The 13502-nt window shown below is 41.9% G+C and overlaps 1 protein-coding gene across 10 annotated transcripts in view; it reads right to left on the minus strand.

Annotated features, from left to right (window-relative positions):
• LOC146430868 (uncharacterized) overlaps positions 1 to 13502 on the minus strand; it is a 537765-nt gene that overhangs the window by 119849 nt on the left and 404414 nt on the right. Inside the window, exon 6 of one of the 10 annotated variants that reach the window (XM_085074902.1) lies at positions 9557 to 9816. The exons of the other annotated variants lie outside the window; for them this stretch is intronic. Within the exon in view, the coding sequence (XP_084931028.1) occupies positions 9765 to 9816 (52 nt within the window). The 3' untranslated portion in view covers positions 9557 to 9764. Of the gene's footprint in view, positions 1 to 9556; positions 9817 to 13502 lie in introns of those variants that run through there. 10 annotated transcript variants of the gene reach the window in all.

The raw sequence follows: 13502 nt of genomic DNA on the forward strand, positions 1-13502 counted from the left end.
ATGAATATGTTTCTGCAGGCAATTCCCTGCTCTTAGCTGCTCTGCTAGATTTTAGGATTACTGTTTTAGGTTGCTGTATATTAAACTGTCACTTAAAAAAAAAAAAACCTAATGAAAAATGAAGCAGCTGAAATTGATGAGCAGTGATAAGAGCTGATCACTGTGGAGATTAAAAAAGTCAGTGGTGACACTGGGCTGTATGAAGAATGCTGCAGGAATTTTGTGTGCTTGATGCCCAGTGCTGTAGGTGAGGGGAGAAGATTCCCAGGATGTGATCAGCCCTTGAACTGAAGCAGCCAAAGAGGTGAGGATTTCCTCATCTGCTTCTCACAATCTCTATTATACATGGTGACTACAAGGTTTTCATTACCCTAGAAACACAGGCTGCTCTTCTCACTCCCTGACAGGTTCTGCAGGTTGGGGTTGCTCTGCTTCCCAAAGCATTCACAATCCTTATGCTTCTAACTTTGAGAGTTTTGGGGACATTGGCCCATTGCAAACAAATCTGAGAGAGCTCTAAATGTTTCATGGATACAGAAATCTGAGTAGAGAATGGAGGCCTAGCAGGGAGAACATCTGCAGAGTCTGTCCACCCTTCCAGAAAAGCCTCAGGCAGAGCTTACCCCAAACCACAATTCAGCCCCAAAGCAGAATTCCACAGATTTCTGTCACTCTATGGCTTGAGGCTGTGGAGCACTGGGAAACAAGTGGCTCCACAGACCAAATCTGGCCTCTGGAATTCCCAGAGTACCTCATTTAGGAAAAAGGTACCTCGTTTAGGATCCGTGGGATCCAAAACAACAAAGGTTCAAATTCAACTCTATTTTTCCAGTAAATTTTTTCTTTGTATGCACTGCTCCTCTGGCCTCTTGAAAAAAAGAGGTTAGTTGACCATAGACAGCAAGAAAAGAATATCTCTGAATCAATCCGGGGTTCATCCCTCCCTTATATTTTCTCACTTTTCCTACAGCAACAATATTCCCCTGATTACTAAATACCCTATAACAACTCATTACTCAATAGCAGCAGAAGCTTTATAATGTTAAAGAATGCACACTGAGGAAGTGCAGCCTTCTCAATAAGGCTGAACAAAATATCAAAACAGATGAAGGCTATTGTGTACATGCAGAAAGCCACTGCAATAACTATGTAAAGATTCACATTCCTGAGTAATTTCAGATATTAAATTCAGGCAAGCAGAATTCTGAAACGGTCAAGTGAATGCCTGTGGAGAGGTTTCATTAATGAGAAATGAAGTATAAGTAGAAAGCCACATGCCTGGAAGATATTTGATTATTCCATAAAACTTGTGAGTAAATTTGCCCATGAATTAAACTTTAGTGGGTTTTAGTAGTATTGACTTGAAACAGATCCCTTATTGACCAAACGGTGTTTCCTTAAAATCAACAGTGGACACCTATTACAGTCAATTAAAACAGCCTAGGATTAACCCTGAATATCCTGGGTTTCTTTGTAGGGGGTTTATTATTTAGCTGAATGAAAAAAAAAACCAAAACAATGTACCTGGCCATTATTTTTTCTAAGAATATACTGAGAATTTTGTTGGCAGTGTAAACAAAATAAAACAGGTTTATTGCTGAGACAGTTGACATAATCTTGAAAAACAGGAGTTTAGGCCTTCAGTTCATGTGAGGGGCAGAGCAAGCAATCTCTTACATCCCTACCTGCAAAAGCAGGGATCATAATGTTCCTATCCTCCTGTTTTCTGTCTCTCTTGTCTATTTAGACTGTAAAGTTCCAAGATAAGACTTGTTCCTTTTGGGTGGTAGAATGAAACAGATAAAGATTATGCTGTTAGAATAAATATCCTTTAAATGCTTTAAGTTGAAGATGCATTTAGAAAGTACAGATGTACTAAAGCAAAGTTCTTAGGTTTCTAAAATTGTGCTGGACACCTTGTGAGAGCAGCTTCACCTTGGAGTGAAGTAATTTCTACTTTTGGTCCTGATGTGCCAAGTTTATAATCCCTACAGACAGCATCCCCAGGATCCCATGTGTTATTTATAGCCTCTAGAGAAGATCAACTGGCATTAAAAATGTAGAACAATTTTCAAAAACTCAATTTCCACACTGTCCAATCTCATAACCTACCCAATCCCCCATCAAGCACTTTCTCTCTAATTTTTTCTTGTTAGAGTAGCTAAAATTTATTGACAGCTCAATGACTTTGACTTGGGCAAACTTCAATAAAGGTGAAAGGATACTAGGAGAAAGTGTCATGGCCCAATCCCAAACATGGACAAAAACTGAAGACTTAATCACATAGTCTTAAAAAGCAAAACAAATGTTCCAGCTGAGCTAGGGCCACACATTGATGCTACAAAGACAAAGAGAAATGTTAAGATTGTGTGACATTCAGCAGAAGTCACAGATCTGAAATTTACCTTTAGTATAAATGTAAAGCAAAGCAGAGAAAAACAAACCATGTAGAGCCAAAAACTCACTGCACCTCACAGCAAGATATCCTGACTTGGCAGGATGTCAGAAATACAAGTAATAGTCATTCTGTGCACTGCCTTAACATAATCCATGTTATGGTTAACTTTATCTTGCTAAGGTTGCTACTTAGAGAATGCATTAAAAACTGATGGCATTTCCATGTAAATTCATACACGCTTGGCTTGAACAACATGGTACTGAAGTTATTCTTCTTTAATGCTATTTTCGGTATTTTGGGGCAAAAGAAAAATCTTCTGAGCTCCTCAGCTAAACCCAAAAAGACAGGGATTCTGTCTGAGACTTTTCCTACATTAAGGACAGCAGATATCCCTGCTGGAGGAGGTCAGTGTCTGATTCATTCCCGAGTTCCATTACAAATCAGTTCTATGAAGAATGAGGTATTGAAAGCAGATTTTAAATCTAATTGAGCATAAAAGGTTTGCCAATTTCCAAGACTGAGTCGAATCATATGAAATTCAACACCCACTAAATATTATTTCTCTCAACAGGCTGCAGGAAAGAGTTTTAATGATTTTACTTCTTCGACTGAGCCAGCAGATACCCAGAAAAGATCAGTGTAATTGCTATTCCTAATTTAACATATTTTAAATTATTTCAAGTATTCAAATGTCTTTCACGTGACAACCAGAGGGAGAGGGAAGTTAAAAAACAAGAAAAACTCCTTCATCAGGAGTCCTGATTCTCTGCTACTTTGCTCCTTGTTCTGGGATACAAAAGGGGGAGAAGCTCTTGGCAGCATCACTGAGTCAAATTACTAATATTGGCCACCTAAAGACAAGAATCCAAGGATTTTCAGGTTCGTCGCTGGTTGGCAGAAGGGAAGTTGGTAAGAATTGTGCAAGTTTCTGTCCAGGGCTATTGAGAAATGCCCAGTTACTCTGTGGTTTGCTGAGGATTGCCCTGGGCAGCACAGGATGCATGAAGTCCTTGTCCATAATCTCTTCTGGGAGCCTTGAGCCACACAGGCTGAATTCTCTTGGAATACAACTGAAGTCCACCAGGAAATGATGCTAGTCATCCTGTTTGTGTGAGGGCAGGTTTTAATTAACTGCAAAGTCTAAGATTCAGGATGTTCTGATTTTTGAGTCACTTCTGCTTGTAACTTAATGCATCAGCTTGATAACATTAATACTTAATAAGCAATATGCTTATCATCCTGGGCAGAGTGAAAACGGGCAGTATTCTGAATTTCTGATGCCTATTGTACATGGGAAATATATGAGAACTCATCTTTTTGCTTATGGCTCTGGAATTGTATACTCTGCTCGGCACTCGGTATTTCACTTAGCAAAGGACAGCACTTTATAACTATTAAATGCACTGCCTTAGGGATGTGGTAACCCATTGACTTGACAAGTCTTTTAAAAAATGCTATAGTCAAACAGCAAGGCAGCATACATAGGATTTATCTGATAAGCTGGAAAGTCCCTAATGACCCCAAACACTTCAGGCAACACTAAGTATAAAAGTCATTTTGATGAACCTGCAAATCACATATAAATCAGGAGAGAATTTTTGTGTCCAAATATTTTTAAAGGCATATATTTCCACTGTGTCTTCTTTCTCGCCCTCTACAATTCCCTTGACATGAAAATATAAGAAATCATTGTGTTAACCGCTCTGAATTAAACATTTTTTTCCACTTTGGCTCCCTACCTCCTTTTTTTTTTATGGCTTCAACTGGAAAATGGCAGCCTTCACTCATTCTCCTTTTCAATGCCTTTCAACAGGACATGTTTTTCTGGGATAATTTAAATTTACGAAGGGATAGACAAAAATGCCACTTTCCCACATGACCATGTGGATGCTATGCTAGTACTGAGGATAATTTTAGCTATATGGTACATGCAGAAGTGACAGGAGCAAGCGACACGCTCTGTTCAGGGTGCCAGTGCCTGCCAGTCTGCTATTCCAACAATATTCTGTAATTAATGTTGAGTGAGCAATAAAGAAAGACCCAAGAGAAAGGCAAATCTGCTTGTTTTCTTTTCATTATGGATGACTATGCAAGAGGAAAGCAGGAATATTCTGACAGTGCAGCTAAGATCTGGAAACTGTACATCTGTTTTGATCATTTGGATCCCAGCATTCATAAAGATGAGCAGTTTATTATGCTCAGTGCCATTTGTCAATACATCTTTCCCTATTTGTCCCTGCTGAGATTATGGCTGCTGCAAACCTAACAGCTGGCAGCAGCACTGACAGCCCAGGGCCAATTTATGGAGCTCAGCTGGTGAAACACTGACCACTTCTGACACAAAAGGATGACACTGTCCCAGGCACCCAGCTCGCTGCCCTTCTGCTGCCTCCTTTGCTCCTTCTGCCCAGGGAATCCTCCTGCCAGGACTCCCAGCCTCCCACCAGTTTGGGGGCTCTTTGTCACCCACCCCCAGTTTTTTTTGTCACCACTGCAGCTCAGCTGAGTTTTGTTCCTGACCACACCATCCTGACACCGAAACTGCCTGCTTGGAATGCAGTCAGTTGGACTGTGCTGGGAGTACACATCATCCTCATCCTCCTCCTCCTCCTCCTCACCCTAAGAATTACATTCAAAGTTCCAGGCTTTTCCCACTAAAGCAGCCTGGTTTATAATTGAAAAAGGAATATAGGGCTTAAGAATATTATGCCTTTTTTCCTCAGCTAAGCAAGCCCCAAACAATTGACAGGCTCCCTCCTTTTTCCCCCACTGTCCCCATGGGTAGAATTTCACTGAGTGTAACTGAGACTTTGTGTAATGGGTGAAAAGATCATCCACATTACACCTGGCACTGCTGTGAGGATCATGCAGCTCTACAAGTTGCTCTCCTCCAGTGCTTGCCAGGCCTGTGTGCTGCTGGGATTTTATGGTGGAATATCACAGATAGACCCCAGTCGTGCTGCCCTGGCCCTCCCACCCTTCCTGTGTAGAAAGGGTAACAGGCTTGCCTGCTACACTCCTGCTGTGTTCTTGTTTTGTACAGCAGCATCTTGTGCTCTCAGATCCCCAACACATCATTTGTTGGCACACAGGACACACCACATGCCCCTGGGCTGGCACAGTTTCTATTTTCCATCCCCCACATTCCAACTGGAGCTGTGTGCATTAACTAACCAAATCCCAGCCTTAGTCAAAGTCTACAGGTTGGGTTTTTGTAATTTAAAGTTTACAGCTTTCTTATTAGGTGAAACCTTGAACAGTTCTGAATCAGAACAGTTTCAATTAAAAGTGAGGAAATGCCTGTGGGTCCCATGCCTAGCATGGTGCTATTTCATCTCTCTTTGGGATGGAGTGTTACTTGTTCTTGTCACTGCCAAAACAAAAAAAGGACAGAATTAGGTACACATGAACTCACAAGCCAAGCTCTCAGGCCATTTCCTCCAGTGCCTTCTCCTTGGTGCACCTTGGAGTAAACAAGGCACAAAGAGACTCATCTCCTCTCATCACAAAAATGTTTTATATTTGCACTTCAGCTCAGTACATAAAACTTCCCGTGAGGCAGTAGACAATGGCATTGTTTTGTGTAGCATGTCCCTGTTTCTTGTCTTACTCCTGGGGAAGGAAAGTGCCCTTAACAAGGCTGGTGGGACCTGAATGCCCTGCTTGCTCCTGGAGGATCCCAGCTCTGTGAAGAATTTTCAATGGCATCATGCTTGTGACAGCTTTGCATTGCAGCTTTTGGGACGCTTTCACAAGCTAAACTGTTCAATAAATAATCTTTGGAGCCACAACAGTGTTCAGAGAAGCTTTACAAGTTGGCAACTTGTATGCAGTGCAGCCACTCTGAATAGATTTTAGAAGCTGAAGGGCTTGCTTGGGCAGATAAAGTGTCATTTTTCTGGAAAATGGTGCAAATTACAGAGCTAAGATACAAATTTCCCTAAAATGCTTCTTTTCAATGTGGTTAAATCTATCAAATGCTTCAAAGTGGGAATGTGCAAGTAAGGCCTTCTGTGCAAGAGAGCACAGCTTGTATCTACAAAGGATATTTTGCAGAGCTGCATTGCAGGCAGCCTGGGGACATTTTTTTATATGGATTGCTTCAGTTCTGTAGTTGCCTGAACCCCAGATCACCAAGAAGGATTTGCTTTGCCCCAGTGAGGTACATTACAAACATCTCACTATCCTCAAAGATGAAAACCAAGAAGTAAAGTTAGGCTAATTTGTCCCACTAATAGTTTAACTTTTCCTCATAAGTCTCTACAGAAAAAAACCAAACAAACCAACAAACCAACCAGTAAACCATAGCAATACCAGAATAATTGGCAAGCCAGGCTGAAGGTTTCAAACCATGTCCAACAAACACCTCTAAACTCACAGTTTAAGTCTTCTACTAAACACACCTAAAGCTTATTTTACACACATGCTGTTGCTGCAGCCTAAAATCTACAAAACTTGTGTGAAATTAAGCCTGTTGGAACCCTAAAATAGACTTCCAAAAGTGAGCAATCTAATCACAGAGCAAATGTGTATGCAAATCCCAGGCAAAACATGACAGCCTTGCTTTCTAGGCTTCACAGAAAGATCAGTCCATCGGTGATAATTAGCTGAGGTTAATTCCACCAGCACTTGGATTGTAAGAGAAAGCAAATCACTAATTGAAAGTTGAAACTGGGTATGGGCATCAGCAGTGCAGTCTTTCTGAATGCCTGCTGAAGAAGAGAATAAAGTAATGTGTTAATCTGTATGAAAACAAAAGACACCTTCATTAGTGCTCGTTTCAGCAGTCACTGTGTGACACTGCTGTTGCATATGAATGACTGAATAAAGCTGCTAATACAGCAGGACCAGATTCTGCCCCTGGAAAGTGATTCTAATCTCAAGCCCAACAGCCTAGAAGTTGGTTATTTTACACCTTTCAAAATTTATTACCGTACAAGTGATAAAAAGTAAATGTCTGACATTTTTTTATTCCAATATTTTAAAAACTGCTAAAAAAATTGTCAGAGTTCTCCTCACCGTTGTTGCTCATCTGCTGCCTTCATTTGGCTTCTGAACTGCCAGCAGAAGGTTTGGCAATGCAAATTTTTAGTGGCATGCAGCTGCACCACAGGTAGCTACAGAAACAAACAGGTAGAGTGCTTTTCACAGCAGCATTTCTGAAATTATTGAGATAAAAATATAACACCACAAGGATTCAGGCCCAGAAGCCATACAGCCTGTTCCCTCATTGTGGCTGTAATTCACATGAGCAGTGCTGCAGACAGCCAGAAAAGTATCCAGGTGCCCTTGGATGTCACTGCCCTCCCTGGAATTGGTGGGAGCAAAAGGTCACAAAGCAGAGCCCTCAGCCTTCTCCAGCAAGATGCTAAACAATCCACTGCTCTCCTGCCTTCCCTGGCAAAGCCTTGGCAGAGCTGTACATGTGAAGCATCACACTGAGCATGCAATTCTGCTGTTGGGAAGAGAGAACAAGCCGTTTGTGACAGATGGGAGTCGTGCTGCTTAATGCAATGCTGGGAGACACTGAGTTACACACACTTGGGGTACAGTGAGGGAAACAGCATATGGACCTAAATAGGATGGAAGAGGCATTGAGCTTAAAACTCAAAGCATTTCCTCTGAAATGATCTTGTTCTACCAGAGACGTTTACTAAAGGCACAAACATTGCCCACACTGGGCACTGGAAAAGGATTTGGTAATTTAGAAAGGGAGAAAAAAAAAGGGTAATTTTGACACATAGTTCCTAGGCGAAAGTGTACAGGCAGCCTTCAGATTTCTCATGCTGCTCTACACTCCTGATACATCTCCTGAGCTATTTTTTAAATGTATGTACATCTTAAGGTCTAAGATCTAACATGAATAATAACTGAAATGATACATAATTAAACATTTTGCACATCAATGTGTGATATTGATGGTTTAAATATTTCATGACTAATATGTTCAGTTAGGTTTAAGCCAAGCTACTGAGTTATTTCTCCCTCACCTCCACTGCCCTACATCAGAGAGTATTGATATAGCTTTCACCACAAGCTGAAAAGATTTCAAATCTACTTCCTAGAAGGGTAGTTAAATAATTACTGTCATGCTAAAAAAAGGAATACTCAGACCAGAAAGGATAAGGGAAAGGCATCTTTTTTTACCAGCACGTAATCCACAGCATCCCCTCTCGGGCTCAGTTTTCAGCAGTATGAATGCTGCTGATAGAGCTCTTCATTTTCAGGACTAGTAGCCCAAGGTACCAACCCTCAGAGCCCCTGGACCCATCTCCTATATGTCATGAAACATGGTGCCTTCTGTAATGCCAGCATTTATTTGAACCCATTTACTGCACTCGGGTTAGTCATGTCAAGATCAAGGCCTCCAGCTTGAATAAATCACTGGTTCAGCGTGTTCCCTCTGTATTGCTCTGCTGCTGGTGCTGAGTTACTAGAGAGAGAATTGCTCCTTAGGCTCAGTGAGCGAGATCTTTATTTTTAGTGTTGAGGACGAGAGGATCTGTCCTTGCTGATGACTCATGTCTGAAGGTTGTTACATTTGCAGCCTGTCAGAGGATGTGCCGCACATGAAGAGTAGGGGAAAAAAGTCCAGTGACAGCAAAACTCCTCTTCAGGTTGCCTGACTTTTTTAGTTCTATTCAATGGAACTTTTGCTAGCATTTCCTTCTCGCTTTTTTCCCTTCTCATGCTGCATTTGCCACTATCTTTAAACTTGCAGTGCACTTTGAGGCATCACTCTGAAATGCCTTTTGATCTACCATGTTTATTATACTTCAGTGTATCCAAAGCACTTCTCTTTAGCTCAAAGATGGAAGCACTTCCCCTTTTCCTAGTTTTCCCCTATGAAAGTGCCAGCCCCAAAACCACACACAACAGCTTCTCTTCCAATCCTATAAGGTACAGTCAGATGTACAATACAGACATGTGTTACCCTATTACAGCACAGGAGGTGCTGAAGGCCAAACCTCAGCATCACTTGCACCTCAACAACCCTGTTCAGACCTCAGCATAAGGCAGACTGTTGGGAAGGTAAAAATTATCCCTGAGGGAGCTGGGAAAGGAACAAAACCCATGAAGAATACACGAATAAAGTAGTTCTGCAAAAGTTTGTATTCAAGACTGGTATTCACAGTCAAATGACCAATGCCAGGGGATTTGAAGTCACTCGAAGGAAGGAAGCACCAAATTCCTTTGGACAATAGCATTGAGGAACTTAGTCCCATGACTTGTCACCTGAAACACCCACAGGTACAGCCCACTAAACAAGGCAAACCACATCAGAGAGCCATTCTCAGCAGCAGTTAGGGAGATATGTATATTCCACAGGGATGAACTGGTCTGTGATCTGCTGCCAGAGCTGGTATCACACACTGCATAGTGTGCTGAGTGTGCTGTCCATGGGTGACCATAAATATCTGTTGTAATAAGGGAGATACAGTCAGTTATACAGCTGGGATAGCAACAGAAGGGCACATTCACCGAAAAAAAATCAATTTTAATTAGGAAGACAATTATATTTTCTCCCAAAGGTTGCCAGGGTCTCAAGATTTATCTTTAAGGTGATGGAGAAGTAATCTTTTGCCATTCTATATCTACTAGGTAGCACTGAACAGTGGAACTATTTCAGGTCCAAGGAAAGACCACGAGGTCCCTCAAGGTCTTATAAGGAAAGGTAATAAAAATCACTGGCACATCATTAGCCTGTCCCCTGCAACAGCAGCTTATGATTACATCCTTTGATTTCTCCTAGCAGAGGTTTGTTCAGTTTATTCCCAAACTCTCTAGAAGTGACTGGGCCAACATTGCTGCCTCCATTCCTATCAGAGCTGAGCTTTGTGCTGGTGCATGGCTCCAGGTTAGTGTCCATCTTCCCTAAAATAGAGACAAATGATACAAGCTCTAAAATGGAGACAGCTGCCTGGCCACTAAGAGTTACTTTAGGACTTTATTAAGGAAATTTTTGCTAGTAGCTGAGAAAAGAAGATATCCAGATGTTTCTGAAGCAGCAGCCAATTGCTGCCAAGCCTTTCCAGCATGATGAGGAAAAGTCAGCAGTTGAAATGGACAGGAGGTACTTGAGAAACGTTTCTAGATGTCAATTCTTGCCTTTTCTCTACTGCCACTTCCTTGCTTTCTCTGCTCTGAGTTTCCTCTCTGCCCCTCCATGATCCTCCCTTTGCTTCCTGGACAAAATGTCAACAGCACTAGAGGCTTGTGCCTCTTCACATCATTCCCTCAGCACTCACCTCTGCCAGGGGAGCCCTCTAGAGCTGCTCTGCCAGGTTAGTAAGGCAGCCTGCAAATAGCAGCCAGTCTCGATTTCCCTTCTCCTTCTTGTGAAATACCCTGTGTGTAACTACTAAATATATACCTATGGGCTCAGGATCACCTGCACATTCTCATCCTTGACCCTCTGCCAGCTAAGGTTTTGCTCTGTGGCACTGCCAGGCCAGGCCTGTCTCTGTTTTGTGTGTGTGCAGAACTTGGTGCAAAGTCCTTTGGCATTACTATGCCCACTCTGTCTAATAAGGGAATGAACACAAATTCCAGGCAAACTACTGAAAAATCACAGTTGGCTACAGACAACTTCCATCTGCTTTGATGAACACCACCATTTGTAATAAAAGAGATGAGTACTGGATCCTCCCAAGCACTACTGGAGAAAGATCTGTCAAACTATTGCCAACGTTCACATCTTCCTCTCCTCTCTTTTATTTCTATTACAGACTTCAAACATGCTCTGCTCTGAAAACACCCCATTGATGTCAAGATGTCTTCAGCATATAAAACAAGTGCAGGGTACATAAGAGGGAGGCACAGCATGGCTCTGGAGTTTTGCATATTCTTGCAGCAGTGTTCTACTTTTTGAGATGTTGGAATTGCCAACGAGTGGCCCAAAGCTGCAGGACCTTCCAGGGTGATCAATCTGTAATTTCCACATGTCTTATTTTCTCTCTGAAATATATGCCATTATATATTGCCATGGTGATACTGCTGTGGTTTTGTTTCAAATTGTAGTCAAATCAAAGAGGAATGCTTCAGAAACAATCAAATATTCCCATGGCTTTTTAACACCACAGCAATTTTAAGCTGTGCAATGCATCTATTCTGTACAGTCATCTCCCAAAGCAGTGAAAACCTCCTTGTCCAGATGTCACAAATTTGATCCTGAAAGTAGCAAGTTATGAGCATTTTAGGAAGGCTGAAAACTCTTTGGTTCCACTGACACAGCAGTAGTGTCTCAGCACCCCAGAATCTGGGATTTGTATTTATCAGAGCTAAATGTCTAATCCTGAGCAGCATCACTGTGAACAGAACCTTTGAGTAGTTTCACACCTAACACTCTTCAATAAGGGTAGTGCAGTGATAGGAATGAATGCAAAACATTCTAATATTGATAAAACATATACAAGGAATTCAGACCTGTCTGAATTTTAATAAGTAACAAAACAAAGCTCAGGAACGAGACTAAAAACATAGGAATTTTGATTCTCTCCGTCTTGGTGGTCTTGGAGTGTCCATAGTGGTGTGAAAGGCATGGAAGTAAATCCATGGAGGGAACTCAGACTTCAGAGGGACATTTAGAGATTTATTTCAGTTGTAAATAAGAAACTTGCTTATTCTTTTCTTTAGAACACCAGAACAAGCCTTTTTAAAGTAGTGTTTTATCACTATAAATTCTGGAAAGCCTTCTGATTAAATGCAATTCATTCAGGGATGTTTTTATTATGCGATTTCAACAAACAAACTCGAGAGTAAAACTCAATTTAATTTCAGGAAGCACTGAGACAGGGTAAATTTAATAGGAACATATTGTTCCAGGCATGCTCTATGCCAGCCTGCAGACCTTGAGCAAAGCCAGCCATCTGAGAGCAGCAGGGGAGAGAATGAGAGAGACAGAGGGAGGTAAAGAATGAGAAGGAGGGGGAGGACAGCACAGGGAAAGAGACAGATAAGAGAGGAAAGTTCCTGTCAGACTTTGCTGTGATGAGAGAGAGAAGAGTTGAACACTGTGGGAGAAAGAGATATGAGGGAGACTCGGAGCTGACTGTGTATAAAATAAAAACAGTACATACAGCACAAGCCCAAACGCTATCCAACTTTCACAAAGTCAAGGGAAAGACTCTAATTTATCTGGTGGCATTGCTCAAGCTGCCAGTAAATAAAAACCAGTCCCTGTCCCTCTCTTCTCCCTGTCTTGACAACAGGGCAGGGCTGTGGAACACAGAGTGACACTGCCTGATCCTCCCTAATCAAAGCCATATGGTGACAGGGAGGTTCCCCTGGAATTAAATAGGGATGGTTTTTAACCAGGTGAGCTCCCCATGCCCTGCTGGCACAGCCCAGAGAAATAGTGTGCTCAGTGGGGCAGGACTGAGCACACCCAACCCAGGGTGTTTTCTAGAGCAGGATTCTTGTAAGATTTCAAGGCCTTCAAACAGCACATTCATTCTCCATCAAGAGCTTTTCAGCAAGTTTGAGTGAAAAGTAGAAAATAAAAATACCCCTAAGCCCTTTTAGGGGAGACACCAGGCTGTGAAAAGAACTCCAGTGACAAACTTGCTGCTGTTCTTTTGTCCTTCTTCCCTTCAGCTCCTGTCTCCTGATCATTTAGTTTATTGAACCAGATTGGAAGAACTCTGGAACAGAACCTGTGACATTGTATTAAAAAAGATGCCATATGTGTGTTGTGTTTGAACAACACTGCTAATGAGAACATTGAGCACAAAGACTTCACCCTAATGGTTCTCAAAACTCAGCTGAAGTCCCTGGGCTGCAGCATGTTCAGTCTGATGTGCAGACATAGGATGAGAACGAACATCACCGGGTATAACCAGCTGAGCCCTGTAAACATCAGCTGCTACAGAAATATAGACATGGAATTCCTCAGCAGAAGAAAGGGCTCTGTGCTTTGTGGAGCCAATGGGTGTCTCCACAACCAGTGGTGGGCTGGCTTGTGAGACAGTGTGGAGTCAGGCTCTCTTCACATCAAATCTTAGCTCTCACAACATCTGCAGGTGTGAATTTGGCCGGTAATTTAAGAAATGCTGCTTCTACTCATACTATAGCTTATTCCAGTTGTCCAAATCAAACTTGTCAA

This window comes from Lichenostomus cassidix, chromosome 14 (genome assembly GCF_008360975.1).
Source record: "Lichenostomus cassidix isolate B80296 chromosome 14, HeHo_3.0, whole genome shotgun sequence".
In the NCBI taxonomy this organism is placed as follows: Eukaryota; Metazoa; Chordata; class Aves; order Passeriformes; family Meliphagidae; genus Lichenostomus; species Lichenostomus cassidix.